General features: G+C 39.1%; 1 protein-coding gene and 2 pseudogenes across 1 annotated transcript; 2 read left to right on the forward strand and 1 right to left on the reverse strand.

The window, feature by feature from the left end:
• Nucleotides 1–877: 877 nt before the first annotated feature.
• LOC147825767 (prostaglandin reductase 1-like) lies at nucleotides 878–15,479 on the forward strand. Its single transcript, XM_087184193.1, has 4 exons — nucleotides 878–1,075; nucleotides 3,759–3,867; nucleotides 7,617–7,735; nucleotides 14,131–15,479. Exons 2-4 carry the CDS (start codon nucleotides 3,795–3,797, stop codon nucleotides 14,239–14,241), a joined length of 303 nt encoding a protein of 100 aa, XP_087040319.1. The 5' UTR covers nucleotides 878–1,075; nucleotides 3,759–3,794; the 3' UTR covers nucleotides 14,242–15,479.
• Nucleotides 3,874–7,610, forward strand: LOC147825768 (protein FAM162A pseudogene; annotated as a pseudogene).
• A 130-nt stretch (nucleotides 15,480–15,609) lies between the features above and the next one.
• Nucleotides 15,610–26,087, reverse strand: LOC147825769 (uncharacterized; annotated as a pseudogene).
• Nucleotides 26,088–26,607: the final 520 nt, after the last annotated feature.

Consider the following 26,607-nt stretch of genomic DNA (forward strand, 5'->3'; position numbering starts at 1 on the left):
GCTTTTCATAATGCTCTCCAGTTCTTCCGTGATTAGGGAGTCCTGTGCTTTAGAGCATATCAGACGAAGGGTCAGTTGCCAAGGGCTGAGCCAAAGAATAGTCTAAAGAACCACCGCACCGAGAGATAGAACAGTCATCTTTGAAAGGGGAAAACAAATGCCCAAATGAAAAACCCAGGAAGTCGAATAAGTAGGTTGTTGAAGCAGCAGGTTGAAGTGAATTGCAAATCCAAAAACCATTGACAGGATCTGTTGAGGGTCAAGGCAAGCTAAGCGGGGTTGTAGGGTGGTATAGGGGCCAATGTCATGCATGAGGTTTGTCAGCCCCACATGGTATTCCTTATACATGAAGCGTGTGTCATAAAGAATTCACTGGTCAAAACTAGGCTTTTGAAAGGAAAGTTCATTCCACTTAACAGGGTCTAGCAATCGGGAAATTCGAGCAGCTAGCTGGGAAAAGCTGAGTTTATCACTTCCATGTGTGGATGACTGATACTGGGAGAGATATAGTGGGTGGTAGCTAGGTGGGAGAGACTTCATCTGTGATTGGATGGACTAACACCTGGGCAAAGAGATATTAGCAATGAACAGGGAAAGGAATCAGGCTTATATAGGTATTGAAGGGGCTAAGGAATCTGGGGTGAAATATGTATGACTTGGATGCCCAAGGACGGTCTGCTCAGGTGTGTACACAGTTGGCACCAGGGGTGTTATATACTGCATTTGGAGTCCTTCTGCCCTATTTACGGAGCAGCTGCTGTTGTTTGCTAGAAGCAGCCTGTCTGCTTTGTCCCATTTGTTTGTGAAGGACTCAGGACTGACAGTGTGTTCGTGGGGATCCCGACCATACTTGAGTAAAAGAGTGCAGTTGGTTCATGTTCCTGGTTCCTTAATAGTTGCCATTTTTCTCCCTATTTAGGGCTGCAAAGTTGTTGGAACAGCAGGGACTGATGAAAAGGTTGCATATCTTAAACAAATTGGATTTGATGTTGCCTTTAACTACAAGACAGTAGATTCTTTGGAAGAAGCTTTGAAGAAAGCCTCCCCTGATGGTTATGATCGCTATTTTGATAATGTAAGTGTGAACTGGAGTTACCTGATTAATTGATGAAGTACCATATGAAAGAATGTATCTCTAAACTTCCTCTATAAAATATAGGAAGAAAGTACATATATATGCCTCTTTTATCTTTTTTTTAATCAGTACATGTTTGTAGTACATAATGTTTACATTCCCTGTGGGGAGTTGGTACACATACATAACACATTTTAATTACTTTTTAAAAATCCCCCTTCCTTCTCCTCCTTCCCCCTTCCTCCATCTCTTCATCTTGTTCCCATTTGAGAAAGCTCTATCTCCTTACTTCCTATTATCTATCTTTTATTTTGCTCTTTATTCATATTCTGGGTTTCGCTTGTAGGAGAAACCATGAGATATTTAGGCTTGTGTGTCTGATTTGTTTCACTTAACATTATGGGCTCAAGGGGCATCCATTTTCTTACAAACAATTCAAGTTTATCCTTCTTTATGACAGAGTAGTACCTCATGTTCTCACTCCAAAAGTGATCTTTTATGACTGAGTTCTAATGCTTAGCAAAATGTTTTCAAGGGCCATCCACACTGTAGCATCTATCAATACTGCCTTCCTTTTTATGGCTAAAAAATAGTCCATTATATGGATATACCAAATTTTAATTATCTCCACATAATTGATGGGCATCTGAGTTGTTTACACTTCTTGGCCATTGCATATTATGCTGCTGTGAACATTCATATACAAGTTTTTGTACAAACACGTTTTCATTAACCTTGGGTGTCCACCTATGAGTAGAATTGCTAGGGCACACTGTAACTTCATATTTAATCATTTTGAGGAACTGCCAATCTATTATGCAAAGTGGCTGCACTATCTTATATTTCCAATCTGTGAGGGTTACCATTTTTCCGTATCCTTACCAACACTTGTAATTGTCTGTTCTCTTCTTGTAGCCATCTTAGTGGGTTTGAAGTATTTCATTGTGGTTTTGATTTGCATTTCCCTATGGCTAATGATATTTGGGATCTTTTCATGTACATTTGTATATCTCCTTTGGAGAAATATGTGTTCAAATCCTTTGCCAATTTTCCAAGTGGGTTATTTCTAGGGTTGTAAGAGTTCTTCATGTGTCTGATAGAATTGATTTTCATTATTCACAGTTAGTTACATTCTGGAAAGTCACCAGGACCCCTAAACCACTGCTTCTAGGAGAACTGCATACAGATATGTACGTTGTTTTATTATACTCTTAAATCCTATAAACAACACTTCCTAGTATTTTCCATTTTCTTTATTTTACAAAAGAGAAAATGAGGTTCAGCGATGTTCAGTAACTTGCCTCTGGGTGCCCTACGTACTCCTCCCCTCAGACCTGGTGTTCATACCCATCCAGTGGTCCCCAGAGCCCGGGCTACTGGAACTACACTGCACTGCCCGCCCCGACTCTCCATCCTTTGGTTATCTGTACATGAGAGTTGAAAAAAAAAGCAGTGGATTACCTTCCTTGCTTAGTCAGCTGGGAACAGCTGTCTCTTTTCTGCTACTTTATGCATGTCTAGAAATGCCCAGAGAAATCTCTGTGAGTTTTGATCTTGGCATTATGAATAAAATGTAGCATGTATCCCAATTTACAAATGTAGAATCCACTGTTAATGAGGTTTCCAACTATTTTCTCCTATTCCACAAGTTTTCTTCACTTTTACGATGCTATCCTTTGAAGCACAAAAGTTCTAAAGTTTGATGAAGTCTAATTTATCTAGTTTTTCTTTCCTTTGGTTGCTGTGGGTTTTTGTGTCACATCTAAGAAGGCTTTGCCTTTCTGAAGCTCACCAAAATTTACTCCTGTGTGAGTTCTAAGAGTTTTGCAGATTTTTTTTTATTATATCCATGTCTATAATGTGCGTATAGTGGAGGAAGCAGTCCGATTCGATTCGATCATAAATGTTCATTTTTTGTACTCTCAATTCAGTTCCACTGATCTGTATTTCTAGTCTCACACTGACCTGATTAGTTTAGCATTGTAGTAAGTTTTGAATTTGGAATGTGAGTCTTCCAACATTGTTCCTCATACGTCTTTTCAATATTTTTCCATATGTTTGGATTATAGGAGAAGCAAACTATTGGACTTATCAGAGAACCAGAACATTTAGCAAATTAAAATTTGTTACTATATGTTCTTAGAGTCTAAAGGAAATGTCCATTTTTCTTTCTTTCTTTCTTTCTTTCTTTTTCTTTTTTTTTTTGTACCGGGCATCAAACTCGGAACCTTGTGCTTGCGAGGCAGGCGGTGGAAGCGCTGAGCTAAATCCCTGGCCCAGGAAATGTCCATTTTCAACTTCTCTTTCTAACTGTAATTTTCTGCACAGATGTGCTAATGTAATTAACTCTTTTTGTTCTGGTTTGGTTTGGTTTTGTGTGTGTGTTCTGGGAATCGCACCCAGGGCGTGCACATACAAATCAAGCACTCTACCTCTGAGCTACATCCTTAGCCCTTTTTAAAAGTTTTATTTGGAGACAAGGTTGTGCCGAGTTACTCAGGCTGGCCTTGACCTTGCGACCCTCTTGCGTCAACCTCCCGAATAGCTGAGCTTAGTAATTGCGTGGCAGCGTGACTGGCCCAATTAATTTTCTTGCTACTAAACATTGTGACTTTATGATTCTTGTAAATTTCATGTTTACATTATGTAAAGTGTTTGCTTGTTTGTTTCCCTGTCTGTTTAGGTAGGTGGCGATTTCTCAAACACCGTTATACCCCAGATGAAGGCGTTTGGAAGAATTGCTATCTGTGGGGCCATCTCCGTGTATAACCGCACTGGCCCACTTCCCCCAGGTAACAAGTTCATGCAAATGATCACGAATGCAGACAGACCGGGCAAGGGAAGATGCACCGACATGGGATAGGCCAGTGACTGTGAACATAAATGAAAGATTTCATCATATTCTGGATGAATAATAAAGAAATAGTATTTATGGGATTAGAAGTGTGATTTTATATATTTTATACTAAATCTGCTTAAGTTAGCTTTCAATACTGAAAGCAGGATGAACAAGTATGGAAGAAACATTTGCACTTATTAAAAGTTTTGATTACCTATTATTTTCTGTGAAGTCATATAAAGATAGCCAAGATTTGATTTAGAAAGAGAATGTCTGAGTTCTTCATATTAGTCTTACTGCTGAAGGTGCTGGATTGGGTGGAAAGTGTCTTGATGTGGGTGAAGGGAAAGGCAGTCTGCCACGTTTCCTCACAGTCTTAGACAGTGCTTCCTGGCGTGGCAAGATACCCTGGCCCGGTCAAGTTAACAGTTTCCACTAAAGAGAAAGGGGGTATGTATTTTACCTCCATCCTTGATTGTCCTTGTTTATTTGTCTGTGCCCTGCTGTGCCCTCCATATCCCACTTCTCCCCTCTCTTATACTGAAGTCATTCTTTTCTCTCCGCACTCACAGCAGTCCAAAAGCAGTGCCAACAGAGAACTGTATGCATTTCTCCCAGTCCTACGCCACATCTTGTACAGGCCTCAGTTTATGGATGGGAAGATGAACAACCTGAGACCCCTTGAATCCCATTAGCAGTAGACTCACAACAAAGACCCTTGTTCTGAATTCCTCAAATAAGGTCGTTCTCTGCCCTAATCATTTCATGCTGTTATAGAGTTACAGATTTACCTGTGGTCCCCAAAAGGGGGAAAGAAGAATAAAAAGAAATCTTTCAGACTATAATGAAGATCTAGGCAAAGATCGATCAATTGGTTACTCATTCTTGATCAGTGGGAATGATGTCTTACAGCCACACTAATTAGAAACAACCACATGGAGCTAGGTAGGGCTTAGAGTGGCATGGGCTGAGGAAAAAATAACTTGCAGATTCTCTCTTGAGTTATGAAAAAAAAATCAAAGTGTGAGCTTCTCCAAGAAGGAAACTCCAGATCCATTTGGCAATTTCATCGTTAGGAGACATTTTCTCCCTACGTTTTTCTGCTTGGTGCTAAGCTAGAATCACAGCGCATCATGTGCCAATCAGTTGAGCAGAGCTCCAAGATACATTTTCTTAGTCCCAGTCTAATGAGATATAGCCAAGTATTTTGGTTACAGGAACTTGATCTAGTCTTTTCAGCAATTACTACTTGGAAGTTCAGCTACTCAGAGAGGTCATGGGGATGTCAGGTGACCTTGTCCATTCCACTTTAACCAGAGGGAGTTCTGCCTTGCTTCTGATCTCCAGAAATTCTTACATATTCCATTACTAGGACACCTAGGAATCCAGTAATTATTTCCACCAATTTTACCACTATGTTTGGTGTTTTGCTCTCAGAAAAGAATATTCCCATCAGCAATACTATTTCCCTCTCTTCCAAGTTGAGCAAATAGGGTTTCAATCCTTAACTCAAAAAGAAATACTGTTGGTGTCTTCTGAAGAAGTATTTGAATGTGTCACTCATTATGCAGCAGTTTCTATTGGCTCAGGACAATGTTCTTGCTTAATGCTTCCTTCTTCAAAGTAAAGAGTGGGGACTGTACACTTGAGTGATGCCAGGTGTCTAGGATGCTGAGGATACTTTCCACAAGTTGTCTGGGCTCTTCTGGCTCTGATACTCGCTAGGCACCTTCACCTGACTTCTTGGAACCTGAAAGACTTTATGTAGGTGTTATTTTCTCACTTTCTGGTCACTCAAGATCCTTGGGTGGGGGGGCGGGGGAGCTGGCAGCCCGTATGACCTTTTCTGTCCCACGGAGAAATAGGCCCTTTCTTACAGGGTGACAGAACCGCATGCTCATTCTAGGCGGATGGTTCTCAAGGTGTGGGCCCAGGGCCCACAGTATCCCTGTCTCCTGGGAATTTGTTATAAATATGAATTTTGGGGGCCCTCTCCAGATGCATAACCTGAAATTGTAGGACGGCCCAGCAGTCTTTCTCCGTGAGCCCTCCACATGATTCTTCTACACACTAAACTGGAGATCCACTCTTCAGGCTGACTCTTGGTATTCTGCAATGGCAAGGACAGGGCAGGTGTGAGAGCTCATGGGTCTCCTGATCTATTGTCTCTCGCTAACTCTGAGGCTGGGGGTGGACACTGGTTCTTTGCATCTCCTTTAAGAACAGAACATCAAGAAATGCAGGGATGAGGTAGCACGAGGGTGCTGTGTTGTCTGCGAAGTGGCGGCCATGGGGAGCCTGCGCAGCTTTCGCCTGGTGGCAGGAAATTTTTTTAGGTTAGATGAAAACAGTGCTTCCTCATCACTAGGGTTTACCAGAAGCTCTGATTTGAAGAGACTGAATGGATTGTGCTCCAAACCACAGGAAAGTCCCAAGCTCCAACCAGCACTTTCAGCCACAAACCCGCGGTCTGGGAGAAGAAGATCCTGAGACGGTCAGGTCGCTTCAAGAGCCAGGACCAAATTCCATAGACTGTCTCGTTTGAGATGCTCGATTCTGTGAAGAACAAGGTGCCGATGGAGATGAGCTGCATAATGATTGCCCTGATGGTGCTGGGATGTATCGTGATAGTTATCGAGGGCAAGGAGGCTGCCAAAAGAAATGAGTCTTTAACAACCTTGAACTTAAAAAGAAAGCTCATCTGAGAGAGGAAGCAGCTCTGAAGGCCAAAACAGAGTAGCGGAAGTCTCCATGCCGGCCGGACTGTGAACATCCAGGAGTAATGCAACAACTGCCTGTGTTGAGAAGAGTGTGGTATGACGACCCACTTCCTAAATGTATGTCTTGCACAAGCTTATACCAGTTCCTCAAAGAGGTACAAATAAATTTTCTTGAAGAAAATTAAAAAAAAGAAGAAATGCAAGGAAGTCCTAGAATGCCTGGATTAAAATAGAAAGAGAAGCATGCTATGTACCAGGAATATCAGAGCAATCATTCTTCAGAAGTGCAGAAAACTATTAATACATCATCCCTGGGCCCTCTTTGTGTCCCGTAGCACTGTTTGGGAAGTTTTTGGTGGTTCTTACTTCCAGGATGTAAGAGATGAATGCTGCCTGACCCATACAAGGAATCTTAGTGTGCATTAGTTTCCTATTGCTGCTGTAACAAATTACCACAAACTTAGTGGCTACCACAACAGTCATTTATTCTCCTTCTTCGGGCAGTCAAAATTCTAAACTGGTCAGCAGGCCTGCCTGCCTTCTGGAAGCTCTAGAGGAGGATCTATTTCCTCACCTTTGGAACTTCTAGAAGCTGCCTGTATTCCTTGGCATGTAGTCCCTTTCTCCATCCTCAAAGCCAGCAGCATCCATCTTCATCCTACTTGTTATTCCTCTTGTCTACCCTTGCCAATCCCAGCTTCCATCATCGCTTATTTTTTCTTGGGTCTCTCTTGCCCTTACAAGAGTGCTTGTGATTACGTTGAGACGATCTGTCTAACCGAGAATAATCTCCCCATCTCAAAGTTCTTAATGTAATCACATTGGTAAAATCTTTTTTACAATGTAAGGTGAAATAGTCACAGATTTCCATTGTGGATGCTTTGGGGGCCATTATTCTGCTTTCCACACAGTGTTTGTTGTAAATCATGGCATGTTGACACCTCCATGGACCCTGTGAGCCAAATGTGCCCTCTGCTTTCAGGTCCAGACCCAGAAAGTATTATCTATAAGCAACTCCGCATGGAGGGGTTCCTGGTGTACAACTGGCAGGGAGAAGTCCGTGAAAAGGCTCTGAAAGATTTGAGGAAATGGGTTTTAGAGGTAAGCAGCTCCACAACTGCCCCATTCCACTGTATACTTGATCTCTTTGCTTTTGGTACTCAAAACCATTAGTCCGTCCGTTCTTCCCTCTGGTGTATCATCAGTTTCTCCATGCCTATTGAATCACTGCTTTTCAAATACAGACATTCTCACTTTTCTCATCTTAACATAGGAGAGGAAACAAAAAGAACCCTTTCTAAATTTCATCTCCACTGCACTTACAAGACCACTTCACTGATTTCCTCCTTTGTAGCAAAATACCTGGACATGTTATCTATACACATACATGCCGACTCTCTCCATTCTTTCTTGAACCCATGTATCAGGTTTTTGCACTGCTGCCATTGCATAAACACTGCTGTCTTCATGGTCACCAGTGTCTGTCACACAGGGAAATCCAGTAGTCTGTCTGTACTATCACTTGGTTATGGGGGAATATTTTAGAGAGTGATCGCTCTCCATTACTGTACTTTCTTCCTTTGGCTTCCTTAGCACTTGGTTTTCCTCACTAATTAATCTTCTGCCGACTTTTCTTCTGGCTTCTCTCCAAATTAATAATAGAGGACCTGAGGCATGGTCCTTGGACCTCTTTTCTTCCCTATCCACACTCTATTATCCCTTCATTAGCTCGTCCAAGCTCCTGGCTTTAAATACGAGCAGGATCCTGAGAGCCCCCCAATTTTTGTCTCCTTTGCAGTCCAGTCTGGTACCTGGATGCCTAATATACATCAAAAACTCCTTATGTTTTAATCCTTCCTGCTCAACCTGCTCTACACTCAGACTTCACTATCTCAGAGATAGCCGTTCTACTCGTCTACTGCTGAGTGCAAAACCTTTGAAGTCGTGAGGTTTGGGAGCTCTTGGGGAGCTAAGGTGGGAAGATTGTGAGTTAGATGCCACTGTGGGCTATGTGGAGAATCCAAGGCCATCTCAGACTATGTAGTGAGACCCTGTTTCAAAAGCAAAACAAAAACCTTGAATTGTCTTTGGTGTGTTTTCTCCCTCAGATCCATGTCCAACCTTTCAGTAGGTCCTGATGGCTCAATCCTCAATATATGTACAGAATCTGACCAGCTCTTGCATGTCCTCTGCTCCTACCGTGGCCCAGGCTACCACACCGCCTGTTCTGGACATGTGCAGTAACCTCTATCTTCTATGTGGTCTCCCACTTTTGCATGCCTACAGACAATTCCCATCTGGGTAGCCAGAGTGATCTTTTAACTGTCATTCTTATGTGCAAATCCCTGCAAGCCTTTCCACTTCAGTTAGCATAAATCCAAAGTGCTTTATTATAATAACCTACAAAGCTGTACACAGTCTGGCCCTTATTCCTCTTTGATTTCATTTCTTTAGTGTTCGTGCTTTTGCTTACTCTGATAGGTATCCCTCCGTGCCCCATGACTGCTTCCTTAAGTCTCTCCACGTTCTTCAAGTCCTTGCTGAAAAGCACCTGAGAATGAGGCAACTTTTAAAATTTTTTGCTGGGGATGGTGGTACACGCCTGTAATCCCAGCACTTGGGAAGCTGAGGCAGGACTGCTGCAAGTTCAAGGCCAGCCTGGGGTACAGAGTGACCTCAAGCCCAGGCTGAACTGCAGAATGACACTCTCTCAAAACACAAAGATAAACATTTTTCATTGACTTGATGCATAATATTTGTACACGCTTTTGAGTTACACTATGATTTTTGATATACAATGCATAATAATGCATATACAATGCATAATAGATGTATCAGGTTAATGGAGATATCCAGCACTTCTGTTATGCTTTCTTTGGTTGGAATACTATTCAAAATCTTCTCTCCTAGCTATTTTAAAATACGTATTTCAGAGTTAGTGGGACGTTGATAGAAAACTTTATAAACTTTTTTCACTTCAGTAAAGATTTGTCTTGCATCTTGCTGTCATTAAAGGCAGTTGATCCTAAAATTTCAGTCACTTAAATGTACCCACGAAACAAAAATATATAGTCTCCATTTTCCCCGGACTTTAATTTGCTCAATTATACCTCAGTGTTGTAGCAGCATTGTGTACCTGACACAGTGCTTTGATCTTTTCAGACCCTTGGTACTGACCTGAAGGAGATCTAAGAGTCCTTTCTCCTTTTGAGTTCGAATCACAGCCTTAATGTGGTCTTTCTTGCTTTATGTGCGTTTGCCTAATGTAAACGTGTTTTAATGCTTCTTGTTTGTATTGGGTAGCATGGGGATAAGATTTTAACTGGTTATTCTTGAATTGCTTCTACAATAAACCAATTTTATAATCTTTAAATTCATCAGCTTTTTACATTTGTGTTCTTTCCATTTAAGGCTTCTTAGATCTAGTTATGATTAATGGAGCACATTGATTTGAAGTTTCAGATCTTCCAAAGCACTATTTTGTAATAATTATTTTCTAAACATACTGCCTTAAAAAAAAAAGTAAGAAAGTGACTGTGATACAAATACTGTTCCTCTTCTAAGTATTCATATTAAATATGAAATATTAATATTAAATATGCTCTTGGAGCATAACAGACTGAAAAATAGCAGTAATTATATAAGCCAGAATTCATACCGATCAGTGTTGAAACTCAGTGCAAAAACAAAAGGCAGTATCCAGTGGTTAACAATTTCATAGGTTTTGTACATCTGAGAAATGAGTAGTCAGATGAATTTTTATCTTTGCATGTTTTTATAAGAATTGTGGATGTGCCTACCTCAACAGTCATTTCTTGTATCTGGAAAAATATTTTCCACATTTTAAATGTTTTATATTAGAGATTTCTTTAATGAACACTTGTCAAATATATATATATATATATATATATATATATATAGTACCAATGTTACTATTTTTTTGTTTTAGATGTAAGAGCATGCTCATGTTAGGTACTTACATAAATTGTTACGTTATTTTTTCTTATTTACTATCTTTTTGTTTGTTTCTGTGGTTCAAATATATTCTTTCTTGAAAGTAAAAAAAAAAAATACATATTTAATTGGATGTAACCATAGTATGCAGCAGAATATTAGAATGAATGGGGGAACTTTTAAAATGACCTTATTTTAAGTTCAAGTATCCCTTTATTTCTGATCTCGTCTTTTTATCCATAGCAATCCCATTTGTATGTATTGCCATCTCCCTTCCATGAGACTGTAACCTCCATGAAGACAACATTCATGCATTTTATTTTCTGATATAGCTGCAACAGCCAGAATAGGGTTTGAATCAATGTAAGCACAAAGGGGCTGAGGGAGGTAGCTTAGTGATATAGTACATGCTTAGCATGCTGAGGCTGTGGGTTTAGTACGTAACACCAAAAGAAAAGGAAATATATATATATATATATATATATATATATATATATATACTAGATAAAAGTTGTAGAAAGAATAAATAGTAGAGCAGCACATAAGTGAGCCATGGCTGTCCTAGGTCCTAGGTCACAAAAAGCTTTCTTATAGCTGTGCCTTTGGGTCCAGAAGAAGAACCTCTTTTATCATGAGCTGTGATCATTTTCCCCCCGTTACCATGTGGACTTTTAGTCACTAGAAATCTAAGGGCTCAAGGTGCATTATCCTAGTTTTGGAAAGGAAGTGTGATATGATACTTCCTAATTCCTGGCCCATGGTCATTTCCCAATTCCAAAAAATAGATTGCTCCTCTGGCAGCCATTGGAGCTTGGCAGTTTTCCCAGTGTAACACATGGAGTGCTGGGCTGGGCTCTCTAGAATCCTGAGAAGAGCTGAATTATTTTTAAATTCCTAGCGTGTTGCTTTTTTGTCCTCTATGACAGAATAGAATCTTGCTTTTCCATGATCACAGCTAACAACAAGAAACCCCCGTGCTGGTGAGCATGATGTCTATAATGCTTATTTCTAACAAAGTGAAGCTGATTAGCTTCTACTTTAAGTAACTAGTGAATTCTAGTCTTTTCCTTTCCCTCTCATCTTGATTTTGTAATATACATTGTATTTTAAAACAGTTTTACATACTACAGAGAGCTCTCTCTCATATTGTCTGCATTCTATACCATAAATTCCCCTATCATCAACATTTTCTATTACTATTTGTATTAATACAGTAGCTAGGGCTACTGTAACAAAGTTTAAAGCAACAGACTGGGTTCCTTAAAAGGCATTTATTTTCTGAAGGCTCTGGATGTTGGAAGTCTAACATGAAGGTGTCAACAGAATTCTTTCTTCCGAGTCCTTTCCCTGCATCTTTATTTAGTCTTCTATTATGTCTTAATCTCTTAAAAGAACACCAGTCCTATTGGCTTATGACCGACCCATGTGGCCTCACTGTATCTTTCTTTTCATTTTTTTTATTAGTACATGTTTGTAGTACATAATGATTACAGTCCTCACGGGGAGTTGGTACATGCACGTAACACATCTTCATTCTTTTTTTCATGCCCTTCTTCTACCCTCCCTGCCACGTGTCATCTCTTGGCAGCCTTCCCTTTTGAAAAAGATTTATCTCCCTACTTTCTGTTATCTATCTTTTATTTTGCTCTTTATTTTGGGTTTCTCATATAAGAGAAACTATGCAGTATTTAAACTCATGCACTTGATTCACTCAACATGACTCAAGGTGCATCGATTTTCTTATAAATGACTCAAGCTTATCCTTCTTTATGGCAGAATAGTACTCCATTGTTTATAAAGACCACATTTTCTTATCCATTCATCTGTTGATGGGCATATAGGCTGCTTCCAAGATTTAGCTGTCATGAACTATGTTGCTATAAACATGGGTATGCATGTACCACTGTAATATGATGTCTTTAACACTTTCAGGAAGATACCTAGAAATTGTTTCTTTAAAGGCCCTGTCTCCACACACAGTCACATTGTGAGGTACTGGGGTGAGGCCTTTAACATACGAATTGAGGAAGAAGGGCTTCACATTTCAGTCTACAATAGTATTCATTCTCTTTTAAACATTAAACTAGATTCTAGCTTTCCATTCTATTCAGATTCTATGCCTGTTCAAAACGTAGCAATGAGCTGAGGGTTTCAAGTCAAGGATTCAAGTCGCAGAGCTTCCCTGTTTTCTGAGTGCCTTAAAACAAATAATTTTCTTCCTAAGTTCATACCTGGTGTCAACCATCAGTAGAACACCTTGGAGAAAAAAAGCTTCCAGTTATTTCCAGCCTGTCTCAACATAGACCCCTTAGGAGAATCTGAAAATGTAAATCAGCCCCACATAGCAGACTGTATCCCTGGGGGAAAAAAAATGAAAAATCTTCCTCCCTAAAGTAAATCCTTCCCTCCCTTGCTCCTAAATAAATGCTAAGCACAAATTGAAAGAACCTTGGGCCGGGGATTTAGCTCAGTGGTTCCGTCGCTTGCCTTGCAAGCGCAAGGACGGGAGTTCGATCCCTGGTACAAAAAAAAAAAAAAAAAAAAACACGCGCGCACAGAAAAAGAACCTTGGCCTGAGGGGGATACAAATTATTGGACTGCCATAATTATAGACACGTCCCGAAAAAGCTCTACCACTGCAGGCCCCAAATGGGAGTAAAGATTCTGCATTGTGTGACTACGAGAAATGACTTTTGAAACAGACCATCTACCCAACACTCACATTTTAAAGGAGGAAAGGCATGTTTGGGTTCACAGCTTGTAGAGGTTTCAGTCCATCAGTCCAAGGCAGGGTGGCATGCCACAGGGGCATAGCAGAGGACAAACAGCACACGGCATGGCGGCAGGAAGCAGATAAAGCAAAAAGGGTAGAGGAAGAGAGAGATAGACCTAGGCCACACATCCCCCCTGTGACCCTCCTCCTCCAACCAGGCTTCACCTCTCAAATCACATTTAGCTATAAATTCCTGAGTGACTAGTCCATTGGTAATTATCACACCCCCGTGTTCCAGTCACCTCAACAAAGCCCACCTATGAACTTGTCAGACTTTAGCGGGGACATCCAGATATAAACCATAACATAGACAGTATCTGGCAATGATGTTCTGTTCTGTATCTACTTCCACCTTTTCGGAAATCATTGCATTAAACTTGTTATTAAACTTGTCTGGGCTGGGGACATAACTCAGTGGCACAGTGCCTGCCTGGCAAGTGAAGCATGAAGTCCTGAGCTCAATCCCTGGTACCAAAATAACCCACAAACTTTTCTATGCAATTTGCTTAGCAATTGCTTAATCATAGCCTGTGACATTTCTTCTTTCATACTGTGATCTGACACCTACCTGCTGTATACTTATGTGTACTTCGTAATCTGTTAATACACTATGTATGGAGATCCTGCCCCTCAAATTAACTTTCAGTTCACAGAAAACTTGCCTCCCTCATATGAACTGTTAAAAACAATAAATGATAAATTTGTGCTAGGATGAGAAGAGACAATTATTTGGAATATGAAATCAATGTTGGTTGTTGTTTTGATACAGGGCAAAATCCAGTATCATGAACACATTACCGAAGGATTTGAAAACATGCCGGCTGCATTTATGGGAATGCTGAAAGGTGATAATTTGGGGAAAACCATCGTGAAAGCATGAAAAAAAAGACATATGAATCATCATAGCATGATTTGGATGACTACATAAATTTTCACTCTTTGGTAAAAATGTATACTGTCCAAATAATCTGAGGTATACTAACTGTAATGATCTACTGAATAAACTACATTAAAGTGGTCTGTAATCAGTGACAAGTAATACTAATTTCATAGATAACAACAGCCAGTCACCTTTTCTATCTACTGCTTTTTCTAGTTTTCAGTGGCAAATAATGGCCTTGGGGTCTGTATCAGTCAGTTTTCCATTACTGTGACAAAATACTTGAGATACTCAAGTTATAAGGAGGGAAGATCTATTTTGGCTGTTTTGTAGGTTTCAGTCTATGAGCTGTAGGCCCCATTCCTTTGGTCCTGAGGTGACAGGAACAACCGGTGGAGGAAGCAGCATACCTCATGGCAATTGGAAAACAAAGGAGACAGAAAAATGGTGGGGCCGGGGATTTAGCTCAGTGGTTCTGGCGCCTACCTTGCAAGCGTAAGGTCCCAAGTTCTATGCCTGGTACGCCCAAAAAGGAAAGATGCTGTGGTCCCAATGTTGCCAGTAAGGGCACACCCCTAATATTCTAATGTCCTCCCACTAGACCCAAACTTCTAAAGACTCCACCGCTCCTCAGCAGCACCAGAGGCTCATGACCATACCTTTTAAAACAGAAGCGTTGGTGATGGGGCACTCACTCAAACCACAGCAGAGTTCAAATGTTTAATATCTCTGTGACCTTGGATTTCCAATTTTTCATCTGATCCCTCGTACCAAAAAATAACAAATAAGTAAAATAAAAATAAAGATAAAGACTATTTCCTATCCTCCATTGCAATTAGGTTAGGGCCAATGTGACTGATTTCTGGCCAGTGGAAGAAAGAATTCTAAGGCAGGGGGCCTCAAAGTTTCTTGGTAAAGGCATCCTTAGGACTTCAATCATTTTTTCATAGTGCCTGAGGCCAAAAGATATAGCTAACAGTTCCATTTGCTAGTTACTGTAGTTCCAAACATAGTAGTCATAGTTTATGTTGCATCTGTCACTGTGTTATCTTCAAAATATTCAAATGTCCTAGGGAGCTCTCTGCACTGTCCTAGAATATTTTGGCACCCAGTTGGGACTTCTCCAAGCTGTTTCTAGGCCAATGTTTGTGTCTGACCTTGGAGGTTGCATATTCTAAACAGCATGGCTACAAAATGTTGGAAGACTGCCTGGGAATAAAGTTTTATTGAGTTAACCAGTTGAGACCTGTTGGCTTTTCTGTGGATAGCATTGCCTTCTCTAACTCTCTACTGTCCAATATAGCTATGAATAACTGGGAATGCAAATATGCCACATTCCAAAAATTTTTTAAACAGGCAGAGTGAAGCATTTTTTCATTAAACACTACTTTATTGTTTTAACAAAACTACAATTCACTTTAACCATTGCATTGCAGAGGGCACTGTTGTACTGTAACTTATACAGGAACGTGCATTATTTGTAGTGTCACATGTAAACACACTACCAATCTAGTCAGTTTCAAAGAGTGATTCGGGTATTTTTTTATTCATGGATGAAATATCATGATAGGTCTACTTGGATATATTATGCAACTAGCACAAGAGTATACCTAAGCAGACAGCAAAGTTACAGTGTTACATAAATCATAATCATAAATTGATATTTATTGCTTCAGTTATTTTCGAGTCAAAATTTTGGAAAATGTTAAAAATGTAAGCAAATGCATAATACTGAAGCAGAATTTGGTAAAGACAGAGAAGCTCATATTTATAACCAGTCGAGAAAAAAGGGAATAGAAGAGTATAGTGGATGTTCAACGATAAATGATAATTGTAATTTACAGCAGGAAACAAAACCACTGTTTAATTCCAGTGTGAAAGACAATAACTGAGACAAGATTTAAGATTTACAGAAATTTTCAACAGCTTAATCAAAAACAGAATCCACCAAATTAGTCATATAGAATTTCTAACAAAACTTTTTAAACAAATTTTAACAGGACCTGAGTATGTAAACTTAGCCAGCTATAAAACACCTTGGTTGTTACACATACATACACACACACACAAATGCACACACACAATCTCAGACAGATTGAAAAGAAATAATCACGTTAGATTTCATAATTTCATAATTGTGAGAAAATGACATCTGAAAGCTCACTGAAACAAATATTTAAATACCAATAAACTATTCTGCTCAGAGAAGGTGAGCCGGTCCCAGCACCCAGAAGGAAGCTCCCTGCCTCCATCCCAGGCTCCTAGGGCAGAGAAGGTGAGCCGGTCCCAGAACCCGGAAGGAAGCTCCCCCGCTGCCATCCCAGGCTCCTAGGGCAGAGAAGGTGAGCCGGCCCCAGAACCTGGAAGGAAGCTCCCTGCCTCCATCCCAGGCTCCTAGGGCAGAGAAGGTGAGCCGGTCCCATCACCCGGAAGGAAGCTCCCCCGTCTCCATCCCAAGCTCCTAGGGCAGAGAAGGTGAACTGCGTGGGATCCAGAAGCACACACACACACCCCCCGTGGAAATGAGAAAACACATAAACAAGCCTCAAAAACAGACTTCCAGATCACCTACAGCAACCCCAAAGGGAAACGAGTTGGAACACTCTGATAACCACCTGGACTCTCTGAACTGGCAACAAAAGAGGATCTGGGAAAAAAGAAATCAGTAATAATTACTCAGATAACAGCAAAGATTTTGCTCATGGTGCAAGACATGATTAATAAATCTAGAGAGGACACAGATTAAAAAAATAGAGGATCTGAGGAACATGATGGCATCCCAACATAAGAATCAAATGGAATCCATAAAACATACAAACAGATTTCCAAGAGATTAAAAACTCCATCGAAAGTCTGCTCAGCAGAATGAACCAATGTGAGGATAGAATTTCACATATAGAAGATAAGATTGCAATTAGTGAGGAAGAAAAGAAAAATTGCTTTCAAATTGTAAGGGAACATGAGAAATCAATCCAGCAGCTGCTAGACAATGCAAAGGAGACTAACATAAGACTGATTGGAGTCAGTGAAGAAAGAGGAGCGAATGCAGATGACATAAAAAAACTGTTCACAGAAGGGATGGCAGAAAACTTCCCAAGGAGGGGAAAAGAACTTGACATACAGATAAGTGAGGCATATAGGACTCCAGGTAGCCTTGATCAAAAAAAGTCTACACATAGGCACACAATAGGATTCCAGAAATCCAACAGAAGAACAAAATTCTACAAGCAGTGAGAGAAAAGAAACAAATCACATACAAAGGAAAGCCCATCAGAATCACAGCAGACTTCTCAATGCAAACCCTCAAGGCAAGAAGAGCTTGGAGTGATGTATTTCAAGCCCTAAAGGAAAACAGCCTCCAACCCAGATTGATGTACCCTGCAAAACTGTCTTTCAAAATTGATGGAGAAATAAGATACTTTCATGGTAAAGAGCACCTCAGGAACTTCATGAATACCAAACCGGCACTCCAAAAAATTTTAGACAGTACCCTAGTAGAAAACGCAATGAGGATCACAACCCCAGGAAACCCCTTCAGAATGAATCCAGTGGGCGTGATAAATTAAACGCAAAGGGGGAGAATCCAACAAAAAGAAAAAGTCATGACAAGGCTTTTAAAACTTTTAATTTCATCTCCCTAATGAGTGCATAATTCAATCTTATTATTGTACTGATTAGTATTTTCCTGATTCTAGAGTTGCACACCATTCCTTGTGCTCTACTGGCTATTTATCGCCTTCTTATGTCTACGTTTTAATTGGGTTGTCTATTAATGAGCTCTAAGAATTCTTTGTATATTCTGGTCATAGGTTATATGCATTGTAAATATGGTCTGTTTAAGGACTACTTTTCATTGTAATGATGTCATTTAAAGTTCTAACTTTTGATGGAATCTCATTTATCAATTTTTTCTTTTATACATCATGCTTTTTGTATCCTAGGTAGTTCTTGCCTACCTTGAATTCATAAATATTTTTCCTTATGATTTCTTCTTAAAGTTTTATACTTTTAGGCTTTCTTATTTAGGTTCATAGATCCCTTCAAGTTATTTTCATGTATGGAAGTAAAGGGTTGAGGTTAACTTTTGTATATACGGATACCAGGTGTTCTCGTGCCATTTGCTGAAAACACTATCTCTTCTTCGGCTCTTGAATTGAGTTTATATTCTATAAAATGCTAATGTTAAATACTCTTTCAAAACTCAGTGGGCCATGTATGTGTGGTTCTATTTCTAGATTCTCTGTTTTATTCCAATGATCTATATGTCTTTCCTTACACCAGCACTGCTTTGAGTACTGTAGCTTTAGAAGAAGTCTTAAAATTACTAGGTACCAAATGTCTTACGACACTGTTTTTGGTTTTGCTTTTGTTTTTGTTTTTAACTTTTCTAGGTCCTTTGTACTCCTACATAACTTTTAAATTTCAATATCCAATTCGTTTATAGCAATTATACACAGACCTGAATTTTTATATATACCTTGTGTTTTCTACTCCTGCTAAATTCAAGTACAAGTTCCAGGGGCTCCTAGAGATTTCTTAGTATTTTCTCTGTAGATGATCATTTCATCTACATATAAAGATTTTGCTTCTGCCGTGCCAATCTTATCCTAGTTGTGTCATTTTATTGCCAGACTATTTTGGTGGGGACTAGGTTTCAAAGTTTAATGGACAGATAAAGAGTAAGCATATCTGCCCTTGTTCCCCAACTTAAGGAGAAAGCATTGTATCTTCTCCATTGATATAAGGCATTCTCACTGGAAGTATGGAGTACATGTCTTTACTCTGTTGAGAAGATTCTGTTCTACTTCTAGTCTCCTGATAGCTTTTACCATGAACAGCTGTAGAATTTAGTCCAATACTTTTTCTCCAACTAGTGACAGGATCATATGGCTTTTTCCTTTCCTCTGTATAAATGATGACTTTTGGGGGGGGCGGTGGATCTTCCAATGCTGAACCAACACTGCCATCCCTATAACAAAACCACTTTCTACATACTGCCAGATCTGACTTCCAATAGTTTGTTTTGTTAAACAAGTTTCTATCTATGTTCATACTTTTTTCTTCTATTATCTTTATCCAGTTTTAGGATTAGCACAACGTTGAGTTCCTAAAATGAGGGGAGAAGTCTTCCTTCTTTTCTCTGCTTTAATTGTTTAATTTATCAGTTAAAATGTTTATGAGCCTGCTGTTGTCATATAGGTAGGTTTTCAAGCTAGGAATATACTTTCTTTAATAGGTGCTACTCAAATTTTATATTTAATTTTTCAAATATTTTTCTTTAGTTTTAGGTAAATCGTGTGATGTAAGACACTGCCCAAGAAAATCTTTGGATATGTTTCTTCTCAAAGAACACCTAGGTTTATGAAATGTCAACTGCCTAAACTCAAACTGGTGACAGATACTTTTTGACAATTTTCCATCTTTCAGAGAATTTCAGCTAGAGATGAAGATCAGTTTCTCTCATGAAGATGCAATTTTACCCATGTAAGCCAAGAAAGATCGGGCATATCAGAATTTTAAAGCAAAAGTAACTTTTCCTTCATTGCTTTATTGAAATGTACAAGTCATGCTGAAAATATTTGAACAATAAGAGTATTACGATATACTATAACTTGGATAATATCCTGAGTTCGATCCCTGGTACCAGGAAGAAAGAAAAAGGATTGTAGTGAAGACTGTACAAACTCAGTAAATTTACTAAAACTCACTGATCTATACAGCTGAAATATTTTTATCCTATATCATTTGTACCTCAATAAAATTGAAAAAAAATTTATACTCCAGATCCCCAACTGATATTGAGATAAAACATCCACTTATGAAAGTTGGGAAATCTAACCCCAGGAAACAATCTGGAACAAGTCTCCTCTGAAGAGTTTTCTTTAATTCTTTCTATAAAGTGTATCTTTTCAGAAAAAACCCACTAGTTTATACTAGCATATGATTCTTATATCCCATATCCCTTTCATGGCTAGAGTGCATTTGGTAGGTCCATTCAGGAATAACTACACAGATCAATCTGTCACACAGTATTTGAACTGCAGGGATTTGGGGTTGAGAGACGCACAAAGAAGAAACCAAAAACCTTACATCCAGAGGTAGCATTTCAGACCTAAGCACATTAAATTACAGCAAATATTCCTGAGTCTCCGATCAGCATTAAGATCTCTTCACTGCCATAAGCCCAATATACGATAGTTTAGTTCTGTTTTTATAGGAGCTGCCTCAAATTTCAGCTTTATTAACTTATTTCTGAACACTGTTGAGTCAGAAGGGCTCCTGTCGAGCTCCATGACCTGAGACCCAAATCTCACGCAGGGTCTTTCATTCCTTTTTCAGTTAGAAATTATTCAGACTTCACCAAGGTAATTTTGAATATTCATCAATACCCGTATATTCTGTACTTTGTAGGACTAATTCCACACACACACACAAAAGTAAAACTGAAAACATCCTCATCAATTCTACATTCATTCCTTGAACTTGACTAGCTATCAAATGGGGGTCTCTCTTAATTTTAGCGTGTATATCCTCCAGATGGTAGAGGATTAAAATACCAAATTCCTAAAATGGGAAAGTTGGGTTATACGCAGGAGAAAAGCTGAGAAGTAATGAAGTAGATTTCCCATTTAAAGGAGACAGCTGCTACTCAGAACCAGCTGAGTGCTCCATGTATACATGAGCCCAGTTTGGGCAGCCCTTAACATATTGTTTTTAATCATTCTTTTTTTTTTTTTTTTTGTACTGGGGATCGAATTCAGAACCTTGAGCTTGGGAGACAGGTGCCAGCACCACTGAGCTAAATCCCCATCCCGAAATTTGGTTTTTAAGGAGAAACCTCAACATGAAATTCCCTAATTTGAAATACGGACAACTAAACATACATACATACATACATACATACATACATACATTTACATATAAACATCCCACCATGAAGACAACCCAAAATATGACTCGGTCTAAGAGATATGACCTCTATGATACTGAATGCTTACACTTGCAATTGCAGGAAGCTGTACAGACATAAATTGTAAAATATATAATTCTATGTTGCAAATGAAAACCCAGTCAGGGCAAGTGTTTTTGGCATGTTTTTTTCCTCCACACCCAATCTATTAGATTTCTGGAGGGGGACTGTGATTCTCATGGCTGAGGTAACTCAACTTCAAGTTGTTTGGATTCTTAATCCCTTTAGCCAGTAACCAAAAGTTAAAATTCGGGGTGTTCTATTTATTAGAATTTCCCTGCAAACAAACTTGTTTGAGCTTCTCTGGCTTGTTCCTATCATATTCTAGGGATGCCTGCACCAAGTGTTTAAAAAGTATTCAACATTCTCACTAAACTAGAAGTCCGGTAGCCTGCAAGAGAACTGTTTTCTATCAGAGAAACAAGAAAATTCCAAAAAATCTGAAATGTTTAATATTTCTACAGCATCACAATTATCAGAGATAAAAATAACAAAACAAAAAACACCTTAGAAAGCATTAGTCCCATCCATTCACTCTACTGGTACAGGACCTACAATCCAGAAAGGTCAAATGATTTCTACAAGGTTATATAGTATAAAGCTGGCAAGCTGAGATAGTAATGTGAGTCCAGTCAAATTCTTTCCATCTTGATACACTAGAGTGGGAGAATAGCAGGAGAGAGAAATCCTCTGAAGAAAAACACTTTTCAAATTTAAGACTGGCCTTTTAGAACCATTTCACATCTCATACTTTCTGCACTTACCACATGGCTTTATCAACTCTATTGCCATTAAAAAGCAGATGACATCCTTGAAATGAAGAGGGATGAATGGAGAAGAATTTCTCTAGCTGCTAACCCACTGAAGTTGCAGCTATTAATCAATGTTGTGGTAGTTCATATCCCAGGTTTTCCAGTAATTTGAGCTAAATTTCCAACCCCCTGGCCCATCTTACTTTATTTGCAGAACTACATTTTGGTGTGTGATGCCCGATGTCTGATAAGGCTTGAAATACTTTTAAATATTTTGTCACATGTATTGCATTCATGGTCACTTGTTCTGGTATGAATTTTTGCATGTTCTACAAGGATTGTGCTTCAAGTAAAGCTTGCTCCACAAAAGTCACATTCATCGAGTTTCTCTCCAGTATGAGTTCTGTAATGTTCATTAAGAGATGAACTCCCACAGTCTTTACATTTGTAAGGTTTCACACCAGTATGGCTTATCATATGACGACTAAGAAGGGAATGGGCAGAGAAAGCTTTCTCACATTGGTCACATTTGTAGGGTTTTTCTCCTCTATGAAGTCTTTGATGATAATGGAGAGTTGAAAAATGGCTAAAAGTCGCACCACAGTCATTACACAAATATGGCCTTTCGCCAGTGTGAATTCTCTCACGTCCTTTAAGGCAAGAAGCTTGTCTAAAGTCTTTTCCACATTCATCACATGTATATGGTTTCTCCCCAGTATGAATTCTCTGATGTTTGGACAGGGAAGATCTATGACTGAAGGATTTTCCACAATACTTACTTTTATAAGGTTTTTCTCCAGTATGAATTTGCTGACGTTGATAAAGAGATGAACTGTCACTGAAGTTTCTCCCACAGTCTTTACACTGAAAGGGTTTTTCCCCACTATGAATTCGTTTTTTCTTTTATACAAATGCATTTCATTGTTTTAAAGAGAACAAAAGAGGCAGGAACTATTTGCATATAATAAATCCTGGCTTATAAATTTTGGTTTTAGTGGTAAAATCTTGAATCATTCAGGGATTTTTTGAAAATTTTTACTTTATTTTTATTTTATTTAATTTTTGCTTCACTGTGTCTTGAACATTGATATTACAGAAAAGTACATCTGACATAAAGTGTAAACCAGTGTCTCAAAACACTGGAAGAACTTGGAAAGTAAATATGACTCTTCTTATTTCCTCTAAGTAATCTTTAGTAAAACAAAAATTGATCTTTGACATAGATTTGTACTTTTAAAGGCATTAATATTGCATTTATATCAGGTAAGCAACTATACAAATATGCTAAGGAGGGCCTTGAAAATAATCTTTCATCAGTTAAAAGAAGTACAGGAAGGCTGAGTGAACAGGACCAACTTAAGACAGGTTTTATACATTTGATGTTGGAATCTAACATACATTGTGGGTGAGAAGGATGGACATTCAGACAAGGGGTCTTACTCCTTTCCTCATGTAGTTCTGTGTTTGTGAAGAGATATAGTTTTATGTACTGGAGAATGCTTACACAGTGGTGATAAGTGCCAAAATAGAACAAGTTCCCTTCTCTCACTTTGCTTAGTAGGAAACTTTCTGTATTAATAGTTAAATACTATACTTATTACTGTCTTAATCAGTTATATTTAGGAGAGGAGACAAGGAACCTGGTTATAGTTGGTTGACTGGAGGTAGGAATTGCAGAGGAGAAGTACTTCCCATCCATTTAACCCCAGCAGCACCCAGATTTAGTCTGCAAATACCACTCTCCCTTAGGTAGAAAGTATCCTTCAGACAGTATGACCTTTCCATTAAATACTCTTAGGTGGAAAGCACTAGTTCTTAGGACACAATTTCAAAAAGATGAGATGAAAAGGCTCTTTCACAATTACCGATGAAGCCAGGCACAGTGGTGCACACCCATACTCCCAGTTCCTTGGGAAGCTGAACTATGATGATCCCTCGAGCTAGGAGCTCAAGACCAGTTTGGGCAACAGAAGAGACCCCATCTCAAAACAGAAAATTACAGACAAACACACACCTACGTATCTTTAAAATCTTGTTTAGGAACGGTATAGGAGAAGACTACAAAAGCCAGGAGACATGATTTGATTAAAAAATGAAACGCAGCATTTCAGCTCAGAAAGAATTAAGAGCTAAGAATGAATGATAAGGCCTCTTCACAGATCTCTGCAGGCAGTGACAAAGCGTGGACCGCCTGGGCGTGGCCTTATTGGGAGGGTGGGCAGGGCCAAACCCAGGCTACTCTGCCCTTCCAGTGGCAGAGAGCACCAGGACACAGTGTTTTTGCCCCACTATGAATTCTTTGATGTTTAGAGACATTAGCTAGGGTGATACCTTTTGCACAATCATCACATTTGTGGGGCTTTTCTACATTTTGATTTTTGTAATGTGCCTTGAGCAATGAACTACCACTATGAGTTTTTCTATATTCAAGACACGTAGAGTTTTTCTCTACAGTGTGAATTCTATGATAGTTGCTGTGGGGGGGGGCCCTAAAGCAAAAGGCTTTTCCACATTACTACATTTATAAGTAGTTTCTCCAGTTTTATGTGAAGTTGCATCTTGTAATTTCTTGACATTTTTCACAGGTAGAGTTTTTTGTCTTAGAATGGGATGAGCTTTGTGTAAATGCTACCCCACACTTACTGCACTCTGGAATTTAGCCCCCAGATGAATTTTCTCATATTTCTGATGTTCAGAAAGAGATGAAGACGAATTTAGGTCCTTTCCAGCTTCACTGTTTTTCTCTGGCTTTTCAGCACTATTCTCTCTATGGTTCTGAACAAGATCTGAATGTAAACTGAAGGGTTTCTTGCATTCATTAAACTTTCTACACTTCTTCAAGTAGGCTTTCAGATGTTCAGCTTTGTCAGAAGTCCATTTGAGTTTCTGTCCATTGGGGCTCTTTTCTGGGTCTCATACTTCACCCTTATTGTCTCGCCTGTGAGTTTTCTTTTGTATAACTGATCCTGTTGAATGTCCCTGTTTGTTATGATCTTCCTTGGACTTTCCATAACATTTCCAGAATTCTGCTATCGGGCCACAATCATCATCCTTGACGCATTCTTCTATTTTCTCTAAAGTTAAATCTTCCATAAAAACATTGCAGTTTTGAACAGATACCTCCAACTCCCCTTTAGGCTCACACTCTGAAAGAAATAGCAGACAGAACATTTCCTGTTTGCTAAACTGATGTATTGAGACTGAAACAGAAACACAGAAAGTCATGATAAGGAATATGGCTCAGATAATTTTCAATTAGTGCTCTATTGAACAGGGAAAAGAACAGCAATATAGGCAAGCAAGTTAACACAAAGGTTAGGAAAAATATTGAGGAAGATGGAAAGTGTATGCTTCTTAGTTAACAGATGCAAGTTCTTGATCCTCATGTCAGATTTCTATTTCAAACCTAGTCTTCTTCCAAATTTTTCTCTTCCCAAACAATGCTACTATTACTATTTACTGCATACTCATCAAATGCCAGGTCCACGCCAAGCACTTTGCTTTGCATTATTTTGCATCATCGTTACCACAGTCAAAGTACTAGGTCTTCCTATTATCTCTGTTTTATGGATGTGACACCTGGACACCTGAGTGTAAGCAGCTTGTCTATGGTCATATGAATTACAAGTAAGCTTGATTTTTAACCTGGTCTAGCACCAAAGCCCATGCTTTTGATCCCTATACCATATGTCCTCTTCTCAAAGCAAAGCACTAATTTTATACAAAATGTTACTCATATTACAGTTATGCAAGTCCATGCATGCTAGACTTTCAAAGGTTATCACAACTTGGCCCATTCAACTATAAGGATCCTCCAATCTGGCATACATTTCTGGTCCAACCTACACCGCAGTACTCTTGCTCCTATTCTTTCAGTCTTAAAACTTCATACTACCTAGTATTGAATTTCACAACACCTTCAGTATCACATATAAATTTGACAGGGGCTAGGCTTCATGTCCCACGGTCTCCAAGAAGCTTTCTCCAGTACTGTACTCTCATTGTGCACCGGGGATTGAACCCAGAACGTTTGAACCGAGCTACATTGTCCCCCATCCCTTTTTTTTTGTATTTTGAGACAAGGTCTCACTGACTTGCTAAATTACCCAGATGAGGCTTGAACCTGAAATCCTACCTCAGCATCCTGTAGTGCTAGGATCACAGGCATGTATCACCATACCCAGTTTAGCATGTTCACTTTACAGTTAGTGAGTTATATTTGCTTTCCAACATGGAACCAATCTCGCATTTCTAGAATAAGTTTTATTTACATATGATATGTTATAGAGTTATACCTTTGGAATTGATCTTTTGGAGTTGTGTGCTGGGGAGTGAATCTAGGGCCTTCAGGGTGCTAAGACATGCTGTACCCCTGAGTTGCATCCCCAGCCCTCAGTAACATTTTAAAAGAGAATGTTTGCATCTGTATTTCTAGGTGAGTTGAGTTTAAAAGTTTTGTTTTTGCAAACTCAGAGTGCCTAGTTAGACTTCATTTATGCTAAACTTACAAAATGAATTAGAAATAGTTCCAGTATTCTTGTTTCAAATATTTTGTCAAAAGCCAAGGGACTTTCATCGTAAACTTTGATGGGAGTTGCCCTTAAAGTTACTGTTTTACACTCAACCCTTCTGTTCATTTTATGT

The sequence above is a fragment of the Heterocephalus glaber genome, unplaced genomic scaffold (genome assembly GCF_053883595.1).
Source record: "Heterocephalus glaber isolate CG9 unplaced genomic scaffold, H.glaber_assembly_v1.0 deba00001481, whole genome shotgun sequence".
NCBI lineage: Eukaryota > Metazoa > Chordata > Mammalia > Rodentia > Bathyergidae > Heterocephalus > Heterocephalus glaber.

Excerpts from the sequence above, each read along its gene's own strand:
- LOC147825767 (XM_087184193.1), top strand. The coding sequence starts at position 3,795 with ATGAAGGCGTTTGGAAGAATTGCTATCTGTGGGGCCATCTCCGTGTAT. Across the intron at positions 3,868-7,616 it reads CACTGGCCCACTTCCCCCAG|GTCCAGACCCAGAAAGTATT; the intron begins GTAACAAGTTCA and ends CTCTGCTTTCAG. Across the intron at positions 7,736-14,130 it reads TGAGGAAATGGGTTTTAGAG|GGCAAAATCCAGTATCATGA; the intron begins GTAAGCAGCTCC and ends GTTTTGATACAG.